This window comes from Tympanuchus pallidicinctus, unplaced genomic scaffold (assembly GCF_026119805.1).
Source record: "Tympanuchus pallidicinctus isolate F22 unplaced genomic scaffold, pur_lepc_1.0 scaffold5, whole genome shotgun sequence".
NCBI lineage: Eukaryota > Metazoa > Chordata > Aves > Galliformes > Phasianidae > Tympanuchus > Tympanuchus pallidicinctus.
In genome coordinates, this window is record NW_026294769.1 from 25362469 (window position 1) to 25387388 (window position 24920).

At 39.2% G+C, this 24920-nt stretch overlaps 1 protein-coding gene across 3 annotated transcripts; it reads left to right on the forward strand.

Moving 5' to 3' along the window:
* Positions 1-27: 27 nt before the first annotated feature.
* On the forward strand, positions 28-24269 carry AFG3L2 (AFG3 like matrix AAA peptidase subunit 2). 3 transcript variants are annotated; one of them, XM_052703712.1, is made up of 17 exons: positions 28-198; positions 4119-4218; positions 4693-4761; positions 5696-5811; positions 6681-6833; positions 9291-9365; positions 11068-11192; positions 12857-13130; positions 13672-13809; positions 16495-16648; positions 17365-17472; positions 17610-17735; positions 18927-19037; positions 19561-19676; positions 20985-21185; positions 22126-22320; positions 23270-24269. In XM_052703712.1, exons 1-17 carry the CDS (start codon positions 82-84, stop codon positions 23510-23512), a joined length of 2421 nt encoding a protein of 806 aa, XP_052559672.1. In that variant the 5' UTR covers positions 28-81; the 3' UTR covers positions 23513-24269. The 3 variants fall into 3 exon arrangements, with proteins under 3 accessions (XP_052559672.1, XP_052559673.1, XP_052559674.1); XM_052703713.1 differs by having other exon boundaries at positions 11071-11192; XM_052703714.1 differs by lacking the exons at positions 28-198; positions 4119-4218; positions 4693-4761; positions 5696-5811 and adding an exon at positions 5913-6058.
* Positions 24270-24920: the final 651 nt, after the last annotated feature.

The window sequence follows — 24920 nt, forward strand, 5'->3', positions numbered from 1 at the left end:
GCCGGGAGGCGGACGTAGCGCGCGGGGGCGGAGCGGCGGCGTGACGGCGGAACGGCGGCCACGGGAACGGCCGTCGGGGCCATGGCGCAGCGCTACCTGCTGCTGGCGCTGGGCGGCCGGCGGCGGCTGCCCGGGGTGCTGCTGCAGCAGCTGCTGTGCGGGAGAGGCCTGCCGCTGCCGCGGCCCCGCCCGGCACAGGTGAGCGACGGCCCGCGGGCAGGGCGGCTCTGTGTGCGCGCGGGCCCGTCGGTGGCCGCGGAGGGGCGGGCCGCGTTTGCCCGGTGCCGGCCCTCGGAACGGTGCGGGGACGGGGAGCGGGCGTAAATACGGAGCCGGAAGCGGCGGCCGGGCCCCGGCGGGGGAACCTTCAGCAGCGGGCGCGAGGTCAGCCCGGTGAGCTGACACCGCGGTGCGGGTTGGGAACCTCGAGGCGGGCGGTGAGTGCTGAGTGGTGCTGGGCCGCCGTCGGCCCTTCGTACGGCGGCTCGGTTGTAGGGTGGGCGTTACCCTGCTCGGCCCCGACGTCTCGGAGGAACTGACTACGGGTCTGCGTTAGCGCTTGGGAAGAGGTGGTTGTTGCTGTCCTGCGTCAGCGATAGCTTAGGCACAGTGCTGGATCTGACTGGTGAGCTGGGAGAGCTGCTGTGGCTCCTTGTCTGCTGGGCTGTCCGTGCGGGTTGGGATGTCTCTGAGAGGAACGCATGCAGGGGTGTTAGTGACTTGTTCTACCGATTAGTGAGTTTCTAGTTTAAATGGTGGAATTGTGTTTGTGTGGTCATGGTTAGGAGAAGAAAAAGAAAAAGTAAAACAGCATTGCTGCTAGTTTGTCTGAAGACTGCTTCTTATTACTGTCGGTAGAGTATGATGGATTCTGATTGGAAATGAAGAAATAGTATAGAGGCAAAGAGGTGGTCATTCCTCTGTACTCGGCAGTAATGGGGCTATGCCTCAAATGCTGTGTTCAGTTTTGGGCCCCTTGCTGCAAGAAAGACATCAAGGCTCTGGAGCATATCCAGAAAAGGGCAATAAAGCTGTGAGGGGTCAGGCACAGGCCTTTTGAGGAGCAACTGAGGGAGCTGGGATTGTTCAGTCTGGAGAAGAGGAGGCTGAGGGGAGGCCTCATTGCTATCTGCAGCGACCTGAAGGGAGGTTGTGGTGAGATGGGCGTCAGCCTCTTCTCCCAGGTAACTAGCAGTAGGACAAGAGGGAATGGCCTCAAGTTGTTTCAGGGGAGATTCAAGTTAGATATTAGTGAAAAGTTGTTCTCAGGGAGCGATGAGGCTGTGGCACAGGCTGCTCAGGGAGGTGATGGAGTCACTGTCCCTAGAAGTGTTCAGTAACCATGCGGGTGTGGCACTGAGGAAAATGGGTTAGCAGACATGGTGAGGATCGGTTGATGTGGACTAGGAGATCTTAGTGGTTTTTTCCAACCTTAAAGCTGCTATGATTCTATATCTGTGTTATGGGGAGAACTTCATGTTCGTTCCAGCATTCATGTGTTTCTATGGGTAGCAAAACAAGATAAGTAACTTATCTGAAATTAGATTTATTTATTTATTGCCAGCTTGGTTTCTTTTCTTCAACATGCTCCTATGTAGTATCAGTCACAGTTAGATATTGGAGATAACTTTCGACTGCATTTTCTTTAAGAGCCATAAATTAAAACTTGTATATGGATAAAGCTTTAAACTTGTAGCTTTCCTGAATTACTGTGTTTTTGATCCTTTATTTACATAACTTGGTGTGACTTTTCTGTTCTTTGGGTATCCTTGATATAAGGCAAACAAAGATGGATTACAGTCACAATGTTTCTGCAAAGTCAGTAGTTCTGCTTTCTTTTAAATTACACATTTAAGGTTGGAATTGTGGAGAAGGTCCTTCAGAAGGTGCTACAGATCCTGTGTTTGTTATACTCAGGAGCAGTAACACTGTCACCTCATTTCTGAGGTATTTCAGTTGTAAAACTGACTTCTGTATGCTTCAGACTTGCTTGAATTTCTATTTAAAATAGTCTCGATTTTTAGAAAGATTTCACATTTATCTGAAGAAAAAAAAAATTATGACACGTGTGCGTGCTCTTTCTGCATGCTGTGACAGTTCTTTCATCTCTGACTGGGAGAAGCGGGGCAGTTTCTGGTACCTAGCCCAGAACAGTCCCTGTGCTACATAAGCATCCTGTCAAAACGTGTGCTGTTTGCCTTCCCTGTCCTTGGGCAGTGGGTGTGCTTCCAACTGCTGAGGTTGCTGTGGCATTTCCACAGGCAGCCAGCTTGAGGACAGCTCTTGTAGCAGAATCAATTCGATCAGCTTTCATCTTGGTGGTTTACCTTGTCAAAAAGTATTCATTACCATTGCAGTGTGGTTCTACAGACTTCTGCTTTTCTGGAATGAGATGGTGAAAGGAAACTGCATTTGCAGGGAATAGGTTTTGATGAGTCAGTACGTAGCATAAAAGCGTGCTGTCACTCAGTCAGGTGATGTTCTGAACGTGCTGTAAAGGTGGTTCTTTCCTTTTCTCACAAAATCAACTTTAAAACACTTCTGCATAATAAATGTATAGTTGCTTGTCAAGTTCTTACTGATAGATCTTGGGATCTGTCGAGAATGTCCAGCAATAAACCAGTTGTATTCATCAGGTCTGCCCCCAAAGCAGTGTCAGCTACTTCTTCCCTCTTTCTGCATGCCTCCCTCCCTCTCCAATTTGAAATCTGATAAAAATGTGAATTAAGGCTGTAATAAGCCAATGCTGGCCCTGCCACGCCAGGCAGTTGGGTTTGGCTTACTCGGACTTTTATTTAAAACAAGCAGTTACCTTTTATTTCTAATGAGATGGGAGTATCCAGTAACATTCATTCCGGTTAAAACAATTAAAACGTTCCAGTTATTCCAGTTAAAGCAATCAGAGCTTGTGGAATAAATCTTAAATTTTTGTTATTATAGGAGGTCAGCAACATAGAACAGAAGCCAGTGTTTTGGACATGGCTTTCAGTTTCATCTGTTGCTGCATTCACAGCCTGTTGACACTTGAAGCAAAGATAGAGACAGGCCCTACTTTTCTTTTTTTTTCTTTTTTTTTTTCTTTTTTTGCCCATAGAGATTCATCCCTGTTGTCCCAAAGCCTCTTCCAAGAGCACACGTGCTATTGCTCGTGGTGGAGGTGATAACATATTGACCTTGGAAGCTGCTCTCTAAGTAAGCTGTTCTCCAGGCTACTCATGTTGTATGTGCATTGCATGAAAAATATCCTTCTGAATTTCCAGAATCAGACTATTTCAAGGATCTGCAATGGCTGCATCAAACAGCCAAAGAATTCTTCTTAGCACAGTCTATCGCGAAAGCAGGCTAGAAGGACACTTTGGCATTTTTCTTGGTTCCAGCAGGTGGAACTAGATGACTGCTCACAATAGGTGTGGTCTGTTTCTTCAGTTAATAAGCTCTCACGCAGAAGACTTTTGGAGAATCAGAAGTGACGATATGCCAGTGTTCCTAGAGTAATTTGGGTGTGGAATCCAGTGCCCTTCGTGTTTTTCTTTGTGCACAGGTTTTGTTTAAAACTGCTGTATTCCAATTTTAACAATTGTAGGGATTCTAACTTTGAGGTTTAGTTCATAGATGTAGTCCAGGCTTTTCTAGGCTAGATGGATGTTTGCTGTCTTGTTCTGAGTACTGTGAATTTTCAAGTTTTCAGGACAGGGGGGGAGCTTGGATTTTCTTTTACCTGAAATATGTCCTTGAAGAAAGAGAGCTTGAACTGTGTGATGACATTACACTCTACTTCATTTCTAAAAGAACGCTTTAGATATTGTAACCAAATACTTTAAAATGCTTATATTTCCTTCATTGCACTTAAATGGCAAACATCACTAGACAATCTTATTGGCTTAAGCTGCAGTGGTTTAAACATGGATCTGTACCTACACAGGAGTTTGGGTTTACTCTTAAAGCATCGTTCCTCCCCGCATTGGTTTCTTAGCTGGCCATAGATATTGTGTGATGCATTCCTTTTGGTTTCAAGGGGATCTTAACTGCAAGGAAAGGGTTGAAGCTCTTTCACAAAAAGTGCCTCAGCATTGTGTGCATCATTTTCTTGCTGTTTACGTTTATTTTTCATCTTTCAGCCTCATGAAAGTGCTTTCACTGGTGTTACGACTGACAGAAGGACAGTCTTGGCAAGTGTCATTGCTGCTTGCAGAAGGCTCTTCTCACAACCTCCCAAAGGTGACTGCAGTTTTGATCACTGGAGTGAAGCAGGCGGCTGAGGACGATGCTCATGTGCTGCTTAAGTTTACTGTGTACAGGGCAGTAAGCTCTTTTATTAATCAGCCATTAATCCTGAGGTGGAGCAGTGATTTATAGTATTTTCAGCCACAAACAGAGCTGACTGCAGTTTGCTCAACTTCACACTGTGCAGCACTATTTTCTGTTGAGCTAAGCTTGTCTGTCTCTGGTTTAAAGGACAGCTTTAAGCTATTAAGTTTTTGGTACTGAGTTTTTCAGTATCAATAGTATAAGATATATTCATGGGAACCTGATAGAGCTCTTCAGCAAAAGGACAAGAACAAGGCCATATTCTGCAGTGAATATATTGCTTACTAATTTTTTTACGTTGTATACAATCAACTTGTGACTACTGAAATGTAATGTTACAATTGTAAACTAAAAAACAATTATTTGCTTTTTAACTCTTGATAGGATTTGAAAAATATTTTCCCAATGGGAAGAAACCAAATGCAACTAAAGGTTCAGCTGGAGAAACAAAAGGTACAAATAGCCATTTGATTTCACTTCTCTTTTTTAGGATGTGTTCATTACATTATTCCTTACATTAGATTCTAGCTAAACATTGGGTTTGTTTTTGGGTTTGTTGTTTCTTTTTCAGAGAACATATTTGTGTACTAGATTAGTTTGAAAATACAAGTTGACTTTTTAAAATGTTCTGCTTTCATGCATTGTGTGTCTTCTGAAATAATACTCATTTTCCATCATTCTCTTGAAGTGCTTGTCCTTAAATTCTAGTTTTCCTGTTTCCTATTAGTTGGTATAGTCATGCGTTCAGATACTTTGTGCGTTTAGTTCTCAACTTTTCTTTTAGCTAGAACAGTTTCTGTTGAATGGAATAGGCAGAATTGTCTTTCTGGATGGGGATCCAGAACCATTTCTTCAGCTAAGAACCAAGCAAATATAAAGAAGAGCTGGTGTGGCAGCGTGGTAAAGTCTGTCCTTCAAGAAGAGCATATTATGACTGGGGGAGGTGAATTCTGGGAGGTGGTGCTGCTTAGAGTTTGTGAGGATTTCTTTGCATGTGTTGGTTTTTTGTTTTTTTGTTTTTTGGTTTTTTTTTTTTTTTTTTTTTTAAGCTGAGGATAATCTTGCATGTCTTGGATTAGTGTAGGAGAAATGCATTTCACACAGTCTCCATAATGTGCTTTGTTATATATTGGTAGCATTTTCCGAAAGTGTCATCAGGTATGCAGTTAACAGACTCCACTGCTGATCAAAACTGTATGATAGAGATGTCTCTGCCAATTGGAGTATCTTTTTCTACAGAAAAGGGTAGTTCCATTCTCTCTGATTATTGAAGCATCATTACTAGTTCATTTTGCAGGCCTCTTTAGTTTTATTTTAGCTTTAACATTAGAGTGAGATTGCTATAAAATATAAAGATACGATTTTTGTTGTTTTATTTTTTCCTTAGAAGCAAAGCAAGCTGGTGCCCGACAGCCAAGTGGGACTGGTAGTGGGGGAGGCAGCAGTGGTGGGAAGAAAGGTGGCAAGAAAGAAGATGCTAACTGGTGGACCAGATTGCAGAAGGTCTTGACCTTAACATATCTTTCTTTTTGGTATTAACTGTCTTGAAGTAACCTGGTGTGCTTTTTTGCTTTCTAGGGACATTTCTCTGATTGCCTAAGTTCCTCTTAGGCCTCCTGTGCTTTGTATTTCGTAGTAACCGGCTCTAGGTGGCACTCCCACTCATTGCCTTTCATAAATACTTGTTTGTATGTACCTTCAGAGGCATCCAACTCTTTAACTGGTTCAGGAACCTTAATGGAATGTTAAGGTATATGAATACGGCTGCTCATAATCTGTATTTCTGTAGTGGAGCCTCAGGCTTTTAAGAGTTTCATATTTTGTCTGAAAATGTCAGACATGTTATATAAATGAAAATATTAAACAAGCTTAACAAGTTTGCTGTCAGCCATTTTGACCTTGATGGCGTACTTGAATAAGCTTAATTTTGTAATATATGCTCACTGTCATTAGCTATAGCACAGAGATTATAGCGTTTAACAATATAAGAATATTGCTCTCATTTTACTGGAGGTGTGTAAGTTTTCTCTTCCCCTCTTTTTTTGTTGTTTTTTTAGGCTTTGTGTATAGTGCAGGGAAAATTAAAATGGAGGGTAAAGGTCGTATAACAGATGACAGAACATTCTTTTAAAGTACTTGGTAAATGAAGACTGTGCAGTTACTGTTTGTAGAAACAGTGTTTTTTCCACCAGCTTTGCCACTCCTCAATTATATCTGAAGCAACTGAAACATGTTAATACGGCAAAATATAATTTTATTTGATGTTCTCCGTGGTAACCTTGAACACAGGGAAGATAACTCAAACAGATACTGGAATCTGTTGTTTACTTACTGTACTGTGTATTCTAAAATTTGTTTCTTTTTTCCCCTAGGGTGACATTCCTTGGGATGTCAGAGAGTTTCGTATGTACGTAGTGGGAAGTTCATTTTTCTGGACGATGGTTGTTTATTACTTCTTCTTCAGGGTCCCTGGGAGAGAAATCACCTGGAAAGACTTTGTTAATAACTACCTTTCTAAAGGAGTGGTGAGTAGTAGGGAATCAGAATGACGAATCGGTGTGCTGTAGGCGCTCCTTTCTGCCTCCCTGCTTGTGTTTGTATTGTTTTGTAGCTGTGCAGTGAGAGCTCGCTGGAGAGAAAGGGATTAGCTTTCATCTTCGTCAGTTCCTTGTCTGATGTTCCAGGTGGTTGTATGAAGGCTTGTGTCAGCTCAAGAAAACAGAGGGAGTGGACAACTCCGAGTAGAGCTTCTCGTTTGAACAGCTAGTGTTCTAATTCAGAGGCAGTGTGGCTTCAGTTCTCAGGATGGATTTACTGTTGATTTAATGGTTTAAGCAGGTGTGCCATGTGCCCTGAGGAAGAACTTATTCCTAACCCTAAATACTTCCGTTAGCCCTACTGGGGGTGGGAGGACTTCTGTTTTTTCATTCCTTATATTAATAGATTACCAGGGATCTGAGTAGCAGTGGTGCTAACAGACAGGAGAGGGTGGGAAATGAAAAAATCCCTTTCAGGGGCAGTGAATTGGCTTAACCATATTATAAAGTAGTCTCCCTTACTTGCTTTCTCCTTTTATTTCTTCTTTCCTTCTTACGTAGAGCTACTTCTGGAGCAATCAGTTCTGTCATCAGTGTCCTATATCTCTGTGTAACTTGACATCTTTCCGCACTTGGAGTAATAGGTTGGTGATGCCCTGAAGTGCAGGATTTTGAGTGTTTTATACAGGCCTGTTCCACCTCAGGAGCCACAAATGCTGGGCTCTCTTATTTCCATGTTTGTAGCTTCTCCTGCAGGTTAGAAGAACACAGGCTTGCTTCCTCCTCTGCATTCCAGACATGGGGTTTTGAGTTAACAGCATGTTTCCTGCACCTTTGTTGCTGTGATAAACTGCTAAACAGATTGTGTCCTACCTTTCTTTGTCTTAATGCTCAATGCAGAGCTGCTCTTTATGCTTCTACCGTTCTGCTCAGGCTGCATCTGGAAGTTCTGTTCTTAGTTGGCGACTGTGTGTACATCTTGTGGAATGGAAGCATACTGGTTATGCTTATACAGCAGCTAAGACACTAGCTCAGTTAAAAAAAAAGAAGTAATCAGTAACAGTTAATGAGGTCTGAACCATGGTTGCAGAAGAGCATTATGAAAGTAGCTTGTTGCATAAAATAAAGTCTCTTGGCCTCTATAAGATATGGTCTGGATATTCCCATAAACTAAAAATGTATTCATCAAAAGCTGTTGGTTGCCATAGTCCTGACCAGTTAGTGGGGAGAAAAACATCAGCAGTGCTGGGGTTACACCCTGTCCATAACAAAGATGTTCAGGTAGTCTTGCTTCCTGAAGTCAGATCAGATCTTAAGTGGCTCCTTAGCTTGTATTTTGCATGAGTTTTACCATAAATGTTCACACGTGGTAAGTTGAGGAAAGTGTTGCTAGCCTGCATGCAGCTCAGACCCAACTTGTAGAACCGTAATTAGTTTTAAAACTTTATTGCTGAAACCATTTATTGGATGGAAAGAGAAGAAATGGAACTAAACTACTCTTCCATTTTCCTTAGCAATTGTAAGCTTCTAAGACACTGTCTAACACAAGAAACTAGGAATTTGACATTTTTTCCATCCTAAAATAAGAAGCTTAGCATTTTTTATCTGTGAACCTGCAGCTTGATTCTTGATTTTAGTTTCTGATTTGTTACCTTTACAAAATTATTTTGGTAACTTATGGATGTTCCTGTGTTTAATGTGGCAGTACAGGAAGTCTTTTATATTAGCAGGAACAATTGTAAGAGCAGAGTTAAGTTTGGAAGCTGCTGAAGGAGTTTAGCACTCTGTGGCTTATCACTTTCTATGTTTGACCACTGAAATAGTAAAACAATAGTATTGTTTAACTACCTCACTCTGCCTCTAATTTGAGAGAAGGTGGATTTGTTCTTTATTTTTTTTTTGTCCTTAAGAAAAGGTGTGAAGTCATCCTTTCCATCTGATTTCTGCTGTGCCAATATTCATTGTTTACCAGTTGTGTAGTTGCTTCCTTACATTGGAAGTAATGAAGTTAAATTGTCACTGAAATAAATTCTTTGAGATTCTTAGTTAATGGCATTCCTAGGATGCAAGTTTGGAGTGGGGAGGAGCTTTTACTATTTCTAGCCGTAAGCAGGATTAAGTCTAGTTTGAGATATTTCTTTTTTTAAATAGAGCTACCAAGCAAAAGCATGTGGGAGTATAAAATTTGCTGTATACATCTGAAACAGCACAGTTTACTTAGAAACTTTTGAGCTGATCTTAAATAGAGTTAAAAACTGGATAACTTGTGTGACACAGATGATGTCTTGTGGAACCATCCTGATCTACAATGTGACTTATTTTTTTTCTTGCTAGAAAACAGAACAGGTTCATATCTGGTGTATGCGGCTGTGCTAGCTGTGATGGAAGAACAGATAGAGTTTGTACACTTTAACAGGTGACAGGTTTTGTTCTTTCCTTCCACAGGTGGACAGACTGGAAGTGGTGAACAAGCGCTTTGTTAGAGTGATCTTTGTGCCAGGAAAGTCTCCTCACGAATGGGTAAATGTTTCTAATACATTTACACAAGACTTTAGAAAGAACAAGGCAGCCTTTTGATAAAGTTTGATGCAGAGAACTTAGGAGCATTAGTTGTCTTTTAATTTTAAATGTATTTTTTGCTTTACTGTTACATTATTCTACATGGCTTAGGTTTATAGCAAGACATAACCAAGTAGTTCCTTTCCTGCACCGTGCTCTTAATACAAATATATGGACAGAAGGAGTATTGAAGATTCTGTGTTTCTAATTACTGTCAGCTAAAGAATATACCAGTCTTAAATGTGCATTTGGATCTTTTCTTCCCCAGACTGCTTTTAGATAGTTAGTTATAAGGAAATTTTTAATTTTCTCTGTTTGATACTGCAATTTTAAAGCTAAACTACCAGCTCTTATTCTTGAGAAATGCACTTTTTTCCTAATATATATATATATATATATATATATATATATGGAAAAAAATATATATATAAAATATATATATATTAATTATATATAATATATATATATATTAATTATATATATAATTATATAATATTATATAATATATAACGATAATATATATATTATAATATAATATATATATATATATATGTATTATATTAATTATGTAATTAATTTTTTAATATATATATATATAAACATAACCAGGAATAGGCTGATGAAGGTAAAAGTTCTCTGAAGAATAATACTTGCAGGCTGAGACCCATTCAAAAAATAAACATAATGCTCATATGCATAAACATGAAAACTTTTGTTCTGAGCACCATCTCTGCCAGCTTCAGACCTTCTCATTGTGCAGGTGATTGACTCTTATTGTCATGATTTTTTTTTTACTGTTTCATAGCTTAGAGAGGCTTTACGCCATTACCTTAATTGATGATAGGTTGTTTGTTTAGGGTTTTGTTGGGCTTTTTAATTGACTTTCTGAAACTGCAGGTCCCTCCAGGATAGAGTGAAATCTGCAGCAATTACTTCATCTGTGGATTTCAGTGCAACTTATTTACTCACCTACTCTTTAGCCCACATACCATCCATTGCCTTAGTTTCTCAATCAGTTAATACTTAGGGTTACTTTTTTTTCTCCAGCATTAGAGGAAGGGCAAGTCAGGCAGGTCATGGTGCAAAAGGGGAGATTCTCACAAAACAGACCCAATCTCATCTGTGTTTCAAAGTAGAATCTGGATTGTTTTCCAGGTATACAATAACTTCATACTGTCTTTTGTGAATACAATTTATTTTAAAGCTAATATGGATTCCGAATGTATATAATTGCTTTTCTTAGTCAGGAAGGCTGAGATCTTATGGTGAAATAGTAGGTTGTATGATTGCTGTGCTTGCTGGTTCAGTGCTGTGTTTTATTCTGATTATGTAATTCTCTCCTAAACACCTGTTTATCTATTCTAAATATTTCTCCCTCCATTTTTTTTATGGAGGAAAGGCCAGGATTTCAGTGTACTTACAATGCACAAAAACTTGGATGTGTGTTTTCTGTAGAGGCAATGACAAACACAGTGTCCAAGTTGGTAAGCCATAGATTTATTAGATGCATCTTCCATTGGTTACGTACTTTATAAGATAACTTAAAATGATGTTTTGGTCTGATTATCTTCCAACGTTTTCTTGTGTATGTGCTAGAAGTTGGCTTAAAACTAAGCTGAGTTGGGATAGGGCACTTTGTGGTGATCTCTGCTCTTTTTTTCAGCAGTATGTCTGGTTTAATATCGGTAGTGTGGACACTTTTGAACGAAATCTTGAAACTGTACAGCAAGACCTGGGTATAGAAGTGGAGAACAGGCTGCCTGTAGTCTACTCAACAGAGAGTGATGGGTAAGAAGCATGTTTTGTTGTTTTTGTTTTTAAAGTATCTTGATGAGAAACTGTCTCTACAGTAGGGTTGTAAGACATTCCTCCTATGCTACACTGGGTGGCAGTATTATCAGAACAATCGTGGAATCGTAAGATGGCCTGGGTTGAAAAGGACCACGATGATCATCTGGTTTCAACAATAGTCATCTTGGCTTTATTTCTGAAAGTTAACACAGGACCTGTTCAGTACATTATCTGTGTAAAAATCTCAGTACATACATATTTCTGTTCACAACTAATCCTTTCTTCACAGGAGCCCTTTAGGTGGCCTGGACTAGAGCAGGAGTCAGCAAGACACAGCAGTAATGCTCCAGAGATGGTGCTCAGGGATTTTTGAGAGAACAAAATGTGGCACAGAACTGCAGTCTGTTGACTGAGTTGTAAAAGACATCACTTTCTGCCTGTAAATTTGGCAGAGGCCTTGCAAAAAAGGCAAGGTATTGGTGATAAAGGGAATTACATTATTGTGCCTGTTAGCGGGAGCTGGAAGATGTATCATGCTTTTAATCAGCAAGTTGTTTAAGAAAAATAGCACATCTGATGTATGGCATTGTTGCTAACCCATTAGGGAATAATGGTTCCAATACTTTAAGATTTGTATTCCTTATAGGTCTTTCATAGCTGAGCAGCAGCTGTATGATCACAGATTTAGAATCTGTTTAATTCCATAGTGTAGGAATATCTGGCTCTTCCTTTTCATCCTAGAAATCTGGGCTTTTTGCAAGAGCATGAAAATCTTGTGTGGGAAGTTGTGGTAGTACTCCTGTCTCTTTAGGATTTTATTATTGCTGAGAGTTGAGAGAATGTCTTGTGAACTGTTCTTTCCAGAGAAAAAGCCATGAAGTGCTCCAATGCTGTGGTAATGAGAACTAGTTTAGTATTAGGATTTTCAGCTCTTATAGAGCTGTGCTAGGAGGTTGGAGGACAGACCGTGTGAGATGGTGGGCAATTGAGTAATCAGAACAAGGCTGTAGCCTTGGGACAGAGAAACAAACACAGAAGGAAATTTAGAAGTTGAGAAAGACTTAGGGGACCAAGAGTGAGTATGTATTTTTGAGAATTTTCTGCTTGAAGGTGTAGTGTATCCTGATTATATGTTACCTAATACAGCTGCTTTGATTAAAACAACCATTTCCATCCAAGTCCTGTGAATTCATCTTTAAAGGGCACGTAAAATGAGCTGCTTCTGTTTCCTAGGGAATGCAGTTTTTCTGTGTACTTACTGCTATCACTTGATGTTGGTTTAAAAAAGAAAAAGACAGAAGTGTTGCTTGTTAAGTATCAAGAGTAGGAATGTATTACCCTCTAAGTGTTTCAATTTATATTTCCCAGTAGTGTAAGAAAGGACAGCAATTAAAAATTAATTTCAGCTCTTAATTACAGTTAGAAAAAGTTTTTCGGTCGGTTTGACATCTGTAAATCAGAATCTTTTTTGCTTCTCAAATGTATTTTATTTCCCAGTGTGAACATCTTGTAGAGTAACATTTACAATATCTTTGCAAGCTAGACTATTAGTTCTGAATTCATTTAGGTTTGCTTGTGATGAAACCAATGTCTTGTACATGCTGTGCTCAGTAATGGATTTTTGTAATGCTTGGCTGTCTGCTTTTTGTTTTTCTTCACAGATCGTTTCTCCTGAGTTTGCTGCCTACAATCCTTATTATTGGTTCTTTACTGTACACATTAAGAAGAGGTCCTGCAGGCTTAGGTCGAGGAGGACGTGGAATGGGTGGACTTTTCAGTGTGGGTGAAACCACAGCCAAAGTCCTTAAGGATGAGATAGATGTCAAATTCAAAGATGTAGCTGGCTGTGAGGAAGCCAAATTAGAGATAATGGAGTTTGTTAACTTTCTGAAAAATCCCAAGCAATATGAGGATCTGGGAGCAAAAATTCCAAAGGTAATGAAGTGATGACTTAAGAGATGATGATTTGATTCTTTTGTTAATCCTCAGGAATTTGAACTGGACCATGAACATTTATATAGGCACTACTTTCTAACTTCTCACAATCAGGAAAAAAAATAATAGACATTAAATGCCAACAGAATAACTATAGTGCCAGAAAACTTTTTAATAGAGTATTTCATCTGTTTGTATAAGTTAGAAATTATACACAGGGTACTTGTCTACCATAGTTGTATTGTAATGGTTATAGAATTGCCTGTCACTTTTTGACTATGCTGTAGTGGCAGCCCAGCTGGAAACAGGCCACTTTTTTTTAAATGTTAGATGAAGAAATCACTGTCCCTATAATTCTGAGTCAACATGAAAATGCTGTAGCTATTTTTTTCTTCATGCTGGCTTAAACGACAGATGAAATTTCAGTCTCTTCTACCATTTTTACTGTGGTAAAGGGAAAACCATGGCTTTACCATGTAGAAGATCTGTAAGTAAGGTATAGTTGCACTGTTTTCATAAGGAAAATGTCTTTCTCTCGCAGGGGGCAATTTTGACAGGTCCTCCAGGTACTGGAAAAACACTTCTTGCTAAAGCTACTGCTGGAGAAGCTAACGTACCATTTATCACAGTCAATGGCTCAGAGTTCTTGGAGATGTTTGTTGGTGTGGGTCCAGCTCGAGTAAGTCTTTGGCCTTGCTGTTTTATGTGTGGTGGTTGTTGAAGAGTCTTTGTCAAATTTGGTGGACAGTTTGATGATAGATTCAAGCTTTAATCAATAACTTTTTTAATCTTTAAGTTACTTAATCTATGCAGGTTACCCTGTAAGTGATCTTAGATGCTTACCTAAATACAAGAAGCATAGAGTTGCCTTTCATAAAAGGAAGAAATGTAGTTCAGTACTGATTATAGGTTGTCTGGGCCCTAAGGGTCTACTTCTTTACAGAGACCTGGAGGGGGAAAAAAAAAAAAGAAAACCAGAACAAAGCTGTCTTCATGCTCTGCTCCAAAGTAAACACACTAGCGGGGTCAGAAATACATACCTCATTCTGCTGCTGCTATGGGGGTGTCTTTTTCTGCTCTAAATCATTCATATTTCTCTGAAGACCTTTGTTTTCTTTGTAGTGTCAAACCCTTGAATGTAGTTGTCTGGGTCACACAATTGAGCTTCTGATTGAAATAGGAGCTCATGGATTATGGAGCTAATGCTTTAATTTCTGGAGATCAGGTGATTTAAACAATCAAATATATCATACTTTTTTATGTTCTGCCTTAATTCATTTTTAATGAGCTATTTTAAGTGGAAAGTGTTAGCTCTGTTCCAGCACTTCCATTTTAATTTTTTTTTACTACTATATTTCAGACATTCAGTTTGAAGTCTGTCTTTTCGTGCCTCGGAAAGGAGGACACGCAGAACTGCCGATTAAATATGCTCTAGAAACAAGCTGCTGGAAATGTTTTGTAAAGCTGGAAAAATAGAACTCCTTAAAATGTCCAAAATTATGCCCTATTTCCAACAGCTCATACCTTCACCAAGCTCTTAACCATTTTGTCATAAGCCTCAGAAAGTATATTTTCAGGCTGACGCTGTTCTGGAGAATTTGAGTTGAAATTTATTAGCTACAGTTTTTGAGCGTGAAATGGAAGTGCTTTAGGATCTTGATTTGAATTTGAAATTTTACAGGGAATGGGCTTTACCAGATACATGCAGTTTTAGGTCCTGTGAAAATTCACAGGCAAGTTAATTTTAAATTAAATTCCTAAAGCCATGAAAATCTGCAATTTTCATGTGGCTGGACTTACTTGAGGCTTGTGGTTAAGCTTTCTGTTTGAGTATATGCCTCCTGCTACCTTAAGTTCTTCTGTTGATTTTCTGAAGTACTTCTTCCAGTAATATAGATGGGAGATGATGGTTGAAGGCAGGCAGTTCTAGATCTTCTATAAAGAGAAAAGGGAAGTAGGTGAGAGGCACACTGGTTGGTATAGAGCCTGCGACTGAGGGAACAGGGGACATTTAGAGATTTGAATGTGGAATCTGGTTTAGGAGGGAAGGTTCCAATGAAGATGCCAAGTGAAACTGAAAATATATAAGGAAATTGTCAAATGGAACTGCTGTGATGGGGAAAGGGTATAGACAAAGCAAGGAAATACATGTAAGAAATAACATGGTGGTAAAAAAAACTTACATGGTGACTATGTTTGAAAGCTGTGAAGATAGTGATCGTGTCAATGGGATGAGTGGGAGCTGAAAAAAGCCTACCATAGAAAGGACTTCACTAGGAGACAGTAACACAAGAAGCAGATCTGTATCCTCCAGGAAGGCGGTAGATGTCTAGGAATACTAATGGTACTCAAGCTGTATTGTCACTAACTATTAGCATAAACCTGAAAAGCCCAAAAGCAAAGTAGGTTAACCTTTTTGTCTTGACTCGCACAGGTGTAATTCTTGCCTCTTAGCACTAAGTGATACCTTTGACATAACAGTTGCTCCTTCAGCTGTGAATGTTTCAACACCGTTGATAATTTCTGGTTACCTTTCAGTACATTGTGAGAGAGTGGTTTTGTTTCATTTTCTATGAATTTGGTAAATAAGAGTTATCAGTGATGCTTAATCAATTGTAAATTACGATATGCTGGAAAAGAGCCTTCATTCCTGTGTGGTCTTTTAGTTCTGTTACTTCTGAAAAATAGTCATTTAGTTTGGATCACTCTTTCAGACCAAAAGGTGGCAGTTCACTTTGAACACCTGACACTTTTTCTTTGTTCATCACATTTCTTGTTCTTATTCAACATACTTTTATTCGAACTCTGTTGACAAATCTGAATGAGTTTCCGCAACATGGCATACTGTCCAAAATTTGCACCACTTCACATCTTCTGTACCCTACGTGTCTTTTTAGAGACATCTATTCTAGTTGCCATCTGTAATGTATGAAGTATTAAAGCACTGAGCTGTGTGTAACTCTTCTGTATTTTTTAATTTACTGATTATTCCAATTATATCACTCGTGTCTGTGAACTTGCTGAGTTGGTTTTAATGAAGTCCTGATATTTTTGTGAGCAGAATGTTGTAATGTTGCATCTTGTAGCCTGTTTGTGGTATAAGTATTACAGTAGGATTTGGTAGATAGTATCTTACTGGGGGGAGGAAGGACTTCCAGGTTATAGATATCATGTGCTAGCCATCTTTACAGGCTTCTAGAAGTTAATTTAATTGAAAAATAAATACTGGGAGGTGAATTCAGTTTTCATAGCCCATGTAATGGAGAGTCAGGATGACTAAGAGTCAGTATTTTCCACTGCCTTAGCAGTCCCAGCACCATTGTCAAACAGTGGCTAACTCTTTCATATTCTGTTTCCTCTGAAGGTTCGAGACTTGTTTGCTCTTGCTCGTAAAAATGCCCCGTGCATCCTCTTCATTGATGAAATAGATGCAGTAGGAAGGAAGAGAGGAAGAGGCAACTTTGGAGGACAGAGCGAACAAGAGAACACACTCAATCAGCTTCTAGTAGAAATGGATGGTAAATATTTAATTTCTAAATTACAATGACAAGGATCTAATCATAAATCCTTAGTGACTGAAGTACCCACTGTATCGATCGCTGCGTTAATGTTTGCAGTCTTAGGTGCAAGATGTAAGTGTGCAGATGGTAGTACAGGGAGGAACACAAATGAAAGAACTAGTGCACTTCTCAGACCTATTAACCAACACTGGGTTGATTTTAAATACAAATTGCATTTGTATTAGGAAGCAAGTGTTTCCTCAAATGAGTCGTGCTTACTTCCTAGGATGAGTAATGGTGACTCATTTTGCTGCAGCCTGATGTTTACTAAAATTTGTTCAGGAAGAAGAGCAATTGTTCTGCATCTGATAACTTTGTCAAAGTTAAATAAGTGAAAAATAAAATTGCATGATAGCAGTCTGTGTGTTAAAAATATATTTAGGCATATGGACGTACACATAGCTAACCATGTTGGTTCTGCGGTTTACTTGGAACTTAATCTGTTGCTGTTCTTTGTAGATAAAGTAAGCTTTGATACAGCACTACAGAAAGCAGAGCCAAAGGCTATTTTTTGCTTGTTGTGAAAAGCTGGACAGTGTTCTAGAAAAAGGAACTATTTAAGATCATTTTTGTTAACTGCCAGTACTGTTGTGGCCCCCTAAAGTCAACAGTTTGTTGATTTGTTCTTCTTGACAGTTACCTTTACACAGAATTTTATTGTATTTTTTCAACAGGCTTTAATACCACCACGAATGTAGTAATTCTGGCAGGTACTAACAGGCCAGATATCTTAGATCCTGCTCTAATGAGACCAGGACGCTTTGACAGACAGATCTACATTGGTAAGTTTATTTGTATCACTATAATTCTGCTTGTGTAGAATGCTACCAAAATCACTAGCTATTTACATATGTAAATTGTCCGTGCACACTGATTTACTTATGAAAAGTAAAGATGTATCTTTCTTTAATTTTTAAAGGCCCTCCAGATATAAAAGGAAGAGCATCTATTTTCAAAGTGCACCTTAGACCTCTCAAATTAGATACAGTCTTAGATAAAGATAACCTAGCAAGAAAACTCGCATCGCTAACACCTGGTTTTTCAGGTAGGTAACTCTTAGTGTCACTGTTCTCTGCTGTAGGTATTTTATGATACTATTTCTGTTTTTCATTTTGTCTTTTTATTTTTGTGTTTGATCCAATCTGTCTCTCTTACTTTATTTTATTTGCTGGAACAATGTGAAATCATCTTTTCCTGTTTGGGCAGCTGGGAGATTTCTGAGGGTCTCAAGTTTGTCTCCCTCAGTCAGGTTGACATACAACATACCAGCTTCTGTCTTCAGCAGAAGCACCCCAGAAATTTCTCGTTGCCAACACTGGTATGTGTGACACTGGTATGTTACCTGCTGTAGGGAACCTGCTTTGGCAGGGGTGTTGGACTCGATGATCTCTGGAGGTCCCTTCCAACCCCTACAATTCTGTGATTCTGTGATCTTCCTTTTAATATGGTTTTTTTTTGATGCTTTGAACATACCAAAAAAGCAAACTGTTTCATAGTAGTTTGCATGAACATTCTATGGGGGTAATTTGAATTTCTGAATGTAGAGTCTTCTCCCTGAAAAATGTACTGTGACCTTTTGCTGAATTAGAAATGAATGTGCAAACCAACATTCTTGGCTTCTGTCATAATCCATTTAATACCCGTGTTGACTGATAATGAATTCTTCACTATCTGTGGTCTTTAATAAAACTTTTTCTGACATCTGATTGCCAACATCTCTGGCAACTGCAGTGATGTTTTTTTTTTTTGCTTGTTTTGAAACTATCAATAGCATTACCATAAATAAAGCTAACAAGAAGTGAATGGCTTGAAGCCAGTCGTGTGTCTCTGAAATGATTCCTTTCATGTCAAGGTCTGAGCTGTACTCGAACCATATGTAGGAAAGTTGTCTCTCTAAGTCTAAATGAGGCTAAATGCAGTGCAGTGTGTTGCAGGCAGAGCTTACAGAAGGTGCAATAGAACCTGATGTACAAATCAGCACCTTGCTGATTGTAAGCTCTGTTCAGTAACAGTATATCTAAGAGCAAGGTCCTACAGCTTATCATCATAGTGTGTGTAGTTAAATCTATCTTAAAAAAACACCATGTACATGTAATGAATTACTTTGGAGTCTGTTACCTTTAATTCTATTCTGCGTGAGAATCTGTGGAAACATAATCATAGATAAGAATGTTTTTATGCTAGACAAAGAAGATTGGTAAAAATGATAAGTAACTTATATCTTCCCTGCCTGTAGGTGCTGATATTGCCAATGTTTGTAATGAAGCTGCATTAATTGCTGCACGGCATCTCTCAGATGCTATAAACCAAAAGCATTTTGAGCAAGCAATTGAAAGAGTGATTGGAGGTAAGTGTGTCATTCATCAACGCTGTTGATGTAGGCACTTTTTATGTGGGAAGAATCTTCTTAAAGGCTATGTCTTTCCTCCTAAACATACTTAAGATTTAGAAAATAAGTTGCTGGGTTATTTTGCTGATTTCTGAAGTGGAGAAGGACCAGAAATAGACATTCAATCAGGACACTTTCTAATTTATTCAAAATGACAGGAGGAGTAGTTGTTTGAATTGAGTGATGCTTTTAACTGCTGTTAAGTTTAAATCTAGAAAATGACTGGATTTTTAAAGAGCAGATGTTTTATATACAAACTTGAATATTCTAAAGAACTGCAGCTTTAAAATAATGGACCAGGTTACTGTAAAACCTCAGAGACAACACTTCTAAAAGTTGCTAGTTTTGTTTTATATTAATTTCTTCAGTAGAGTATATGTGTGGCATCTAAGTATTGCTGACTGTGTTTCTAAATGGAAATGAGGGATTCCAGTGGAGAAAGATACGTCTGAAAGGATTTAATCAAATTTCTTTTATAAAGGTTTGGAAAAGAAAACTCAAGTTCTGCAACCAGAGGAGAAAAAGACAGTAGCATATCATGAGGCAGGGCATGCAGTTGCAGGATGGTTTTTGGAGCATGCTGACCCACTCTTAAAGGTAAAGGAAGCATTTTTTTCCTATTCTTTTCTTTTCCCTCAATGCTGGGAGGACATTGAAATATGCAATCTCACAAAAGGCTGTGTAAATGTTATGTTTTGATTTATTTCACTTTGTGTAGCTTTCTTAAATATTTTCTGACTTGGGCGTTATGGGGTTTGTAGTTAAAATGGCCTTGGAAAGTGAGAGGAACTTGATGTTCCCACGAGACTGCCTGATTTGAAAGCTGCTTTTTCTCAGAGGCTTTTAGCTCAGATGCAGTGTTTAGGCTAATCTTAGCAGATTGTGCAGGTGCACACCTCTTCAGGAATACAGCTACAAAAATGGTCATCCAGAAGCTGATTTGAGTTTGCATAGCTTGGCAAGTTGAAAATAAGGGAGAACAGCCCAATCTCTTAAACCTGCTGTGACGTTGTGTTTTGAATGTTGTCTAGTTTTCAAGCTTAAAATTTTTCATCTACAACTTACTGCACAAAAGAGGAATATTAGTAAGCATGAAAGCTATCTATTCAGAATTCTGTTGATGAATTGTCTGAGAAATGTGAAATCTGTTCTGGAATACTTAAAGCCCAGTATGTATTACTGAAAGAATTATGAATTTTAATTAACACATTTTAAAAATGCCATGCAGTCTTTGCAAAAGGTGTTACAGTGGTCTTACCTTTCTTTTACCTCCCCTATGAGGACAGGCTGAGGGAGTTGGGCTTGTTCAGCCTGGAGAAGAGAAGGCTGCGGGGTGACCTCATTGCGGCCTATCAATACCTGAAGGGAACCTACACCCAGGAGGGGAGTAAACTCTTCAGAAGGGCTGACAACAGCAGGACTAGGGGAAATGGATCCAAGTTGAAGGAGGAAAGATTTAGGTTGGATGTTAGGGGGAAGTTCTTCACAAGGAGAGTAGTTAGGCCCTGGAACGGGCTGCCCAGGGAGGGTGTGGATGCCCCGTCCTTGGACGTGTTCAAGGCCAGGTTGGACGGGGTCCTGGGCAACCTGATCTGAATGTGTACGTTTGGTGGCCCTGCTAGGCAGGGGGGTTGGAACTACATGATCCTTGAGGTCCCTTCCAACCCGGGTGATTCTGTGATTCTGTGTGTGATTTTCCAGATATTCTAGTAGTTGTTATCCCAGTTTAGAGCTAGCCAGGGCTTTTAAGAATAAATCACAATGAGGGCCAAACAGTAAACGGAAGTAATGTCTGAATTAAAATTGAAGGGTGAGTATGGTATAGGTTGTGATATTACATTAAGTCAAACCAACAAACATTTTTTTTTTAAACACTATTTAGCATTCTGTTTATTTTGATTGTAGGTATCTATTATCCCTCGTGGTAAAGGACTGGGTTATGCTCAGTATTTACCCAAAGAACAGTATCTTTATACCAAAGAGCAACTACTTGACAGAATGTGCATGACACTGGGTGGACGTGTATCTGAGCAGATCTTCTTTGGAAGAATTACAACCGGTGCTCAAGATGACTTGAAGAAGGTGACACAGAGTGCATATGCTCAGGTATACGCTTGAGTAATACTTATTTTTCTTATTGTTTTCCTTTTCTACTGCTTAACACTAATGTTTGTAAAGGACGTGATTTAATCACGTATGTCAAAAGCCTACCTCAGTAAAAGATTATGTGACTAAACATTATGCTGCTGCTGTATGGAGATGCTGATGACTCAACTGTTACATTGTAGTCTTGCAGTGAGCTGATCGCTATTCTCCACCCTGTAGAGGAACGTGCATGCTGCACTGCATTCAAATACATGTGGGAACTTTACTTAAAAAATTAGTTTACTGCATATATCTGGTTCTCTGATGCTACTTCTAAAGTTGCTCAGTTTGAAGACCCAATTGGGATTGGCATGTATATGTAAATCCAGAAAACGTTGTACTTGGGCACTATTTGCTGTCAGTTCAGACATTTCATACCATATTAACTTAGCACAGCTAAGTGATATGAAATCTTAAGAATGTAGTGATTCATCTAACTGCAGCTCTGTACTGTGTAGATGCTTATTCTTGTTCCTGCATCAACATAAAAGCTGTCATTTGATAAGATGCTTGCAAGGTGAGCAAGAGAGGCATTTTAGAGGAGATCCTCTTCTTCTTTACAGCACGTTGCCCTTATCCTCCACTCCCAAACCACACCAATTTGCTGGTCTTTGGTAAATTGCTTATTTTCTCAGTTCTGGAAGTTTAACATGTAATGAAATGCTTGGCAGTGCTAATTTTTATCTGGCCATCAGTGTCTCTTGTTCAGTTTTAAATAGAAAATAGTCAGTAAGTATAGACTTACATTTGATTAAGCATATTGTCTCCAGAAAGGTCTAGAACCCTGAAAAAAAGATTGGAATTTCTCTTCAGCAGGTTTAATGACTTCCTAATTTCAATTCTGTCTACCAGATTGATATCAATATATCCTAAAATGTCACCATCTCCCCTTTACTTTCAGATTGTCCAGTTTGGTATGAATGAAAAAGTTGGGCAGATTTCCTTCGACCTCCCTCGTCAAGGAGACATGGTATTAGAGAAACCCTATAGTGAGGCAACTGCCAGAATGATAGATGAAGAAGTTCGGTCACTTATTAACATTGCTTATGAGAGGACATTATCTCTTCTGACCGAGAAGAAAGCAGAAGTAGAAAAGGTGAGTATTGTGATGGTTTTCAGGCACCAGCTTGTAAGTTAGAAGCCAAATTCTCGTTGCTAAAATGTTCAGTATTCATTTGTGAAGTTGGGGAGAACTGTCTGCCTGCTGAAGTAGGTGTCAATAGATGTACTAGAACAGAATGAAGAGGGGGAAAAAAAAAAGAAATAACAAAGCAAAGAATAAAAACAAAAAATCACTACCACACACACAAAACAACAACAAAAACACTGTACCTAACAGTCAGTACAAAGGTTCTAAATGATTAGGCTGAAAGAAGATCTCTAAGAAAGGAGGTATGCAATATTTCCTCTATCTGAATTATTTTTGAAATTCCTTCCATGTGCACGGGTTGCTTGAGATCTGCCTTGCTGCAGTTGAGGCAACCCTTGTGCGTGTTCTTTTCCTCCTTACCAGAAAGCCCAGTACAGCAAACAGATCACTTTCCAGGATGGGCACCTGTCTGTTATGCTTATTGACAAGAAAGTTTTGTATGGATTTGGTGAATGGTGTTTTAGTAGATCATTGTTTTCACTGAATGCTCACTGACCCAAGAAGGTTATGAACTACACATGTGCTTTATATACATTAGTATTTTACACTGCTCTGTTTAGCTCATAACATTTGGCATAGAATACTTGTTTGAATCTGTAGCTTAATGCATTGTATCAGGAGCCTTTTGGCAGCAGAGAAAGACTTGTTCTAAAGTAACAAGTAACAGTAGCAGTGCCCATAGAGTGTTTTGCCAAGCCTTTTAAGTAGGATTTGAAGAAAAAGATACACTGCATAAATTCTGACAAAAGGAAAATTGGGTACTAAGTAAACTCTGAGCACCTTGTTTATCAAATTTATCTGTGTTGAATTAATGTTGTCCCAGACTGCCTTAAACTCCTGTGAGGAGAGAGACAACTGATGGTACTCTGTGTGACATAACTTGCTGCTCTTGCAGGTTGCCCTTCGACTACTGGAGAAGGAAGTGCTTGATAAAAGCGATATGGTGGACTTGCTTGGCCCAAGACCATTTGCAGAGAAGTCCACTTATGAAGAATTTGTTGAAGGGACGGGAAGTTTGGATGAGGATACTTCTCTACCAGAAGGCCTTAAAGACTGGAACAAAAAGCGTGAAAAAGAGAAAGAAGAGACAACAGATGAAGAGGTTGTTAGGCAGATCAGAGGAGGGATGCCATTTTAACTGCCAAGTGTGTGGTGATGCTGACTTGCACTCTGGAAGAGAAATAAACTCACCTAGTTTGTACTTCCAAAACAAACAAATATTTATTCAACCAAACTGTATTAGAGATGGATGGAAAAGTGGTGTCTTGTGCAGAGACAAAGATATTCTACTCCCAGTATGTGGTATCATCAGTTCACCGGTAAAAGATCATCCTTCATTTGTCAGCTGAAGAAACGTACCTTGGATTTGAGCTGCGGTGGAATCCAGAACTGAACCTCCCAAACACTGAAAGAACTGAGATTCATGCACAAACTTCATGGCACTGGTCTCTCTTTTATTTTATTTTTTTTGAAATGTATGTAGGCTTACTAAAAAGAAATAAATAATTTTTGATTATTCATCTAAAATATACCTGTATGTGATTTGTTTCCAAAAAAATCACAGAAAAATGCATTGTTGAATGCTTGGCCAAAAGTCTGGTCTTGCGAAGTGTAACTAGCTTTGCAAAAGTGTCAGCTTTTTGATCTGATCCTCCTTTTCCCCACCCTTCATTTTGATTTTTAAAAGGAGTTGTTTACAAAGAACAGTCAAGTAAATTGACCGTACAACTGGACACCCAGTCAGATATCTTAAAACGTACTCATGGCTCAGTCTGGAACTTGCTCCTGCAGTTTTATTGGTCGAGTTTTTTACGGAGTTCTGTAAGATATTGAACATATGAATGTGTTGTGTAAATACAGTTTGAGTCAATAAAATCAGTACTTTTCTGAACAAAGCTTGTTTTTTCTTTTGCCAATTTCTTGATAACCGAATTCAGTCTGGTACGAAACTTCCTGAGTTTAAACCTTTGGTAAATTAGGGTAGCAAAATCGTGCTCTCACATTGCAAAAGCAGCCATTCCAAAGGTACTAAACCAGATTGTCTGAGTTTCATACTGGTTCAATTAATCTAAAGGTAGCAATTCTCTCTGCTTAGTTTAATACATTGGTCTCAGTGTAGTAATCAGCGTTGGTTTACCTGCTGTGTGCCAAGAGTGTATTTGTTGGAGAATTCAGCTGTTGAAAAGATAACTGACAGTCTCCCTGTCCCAGAAAAAGGGAGGGAGCATGATCTGGGGAGGGTGAGGGGTTGGGTTCTGTTTTGTTTTTCAAGAGGAGGGAGAAGGAACTGAACTTCTCTACTAGATAACATTCTTTAAGGCTTAACAGAGGGCATGTTAAGGGACTAATCAGTGATAGATTCCAGCTGCATGTTGCAACATGTTGGAAAGCAGGATGGTAAGGAAAGAAGGGTCTAGGAAAGGTCAGACTAACTGTCTGCCTGAGTTACTTGAAGCAAATTGTTTATAGAAATGATTTTTTTTCTTTTTTCTTTATTTTTTCCAGTGATGAAGGTGTTGCTGTCGATGATGTCCTCCTTCATTGCA

Bases quoted from the DNA above. Each gene is read 5' to 3' on its own strand.
- AFG3L2 (XM_052703712.1), top strand. From the start codon at position 82: ATGGCGCAGCGCTACCTGCTGCTGGCGCTGGGCGGCCGGCGGCGGCTG. The intron at 13,810-16,494 runs GTAAGTCTTTGG...TTTCCTCTGAAG, and splicing joins TTGGTGTGGGTCCAGCTCGA to GTTCGAGACTTGTTTGCTCT. The intron at 17,736-18,926 runs GTAGGTAACTCT...CCCTGCCTGTAG, and splicing joins GCTAACACCTGGTTTTTCAG to GTGCTGATATTGCCAATGTT.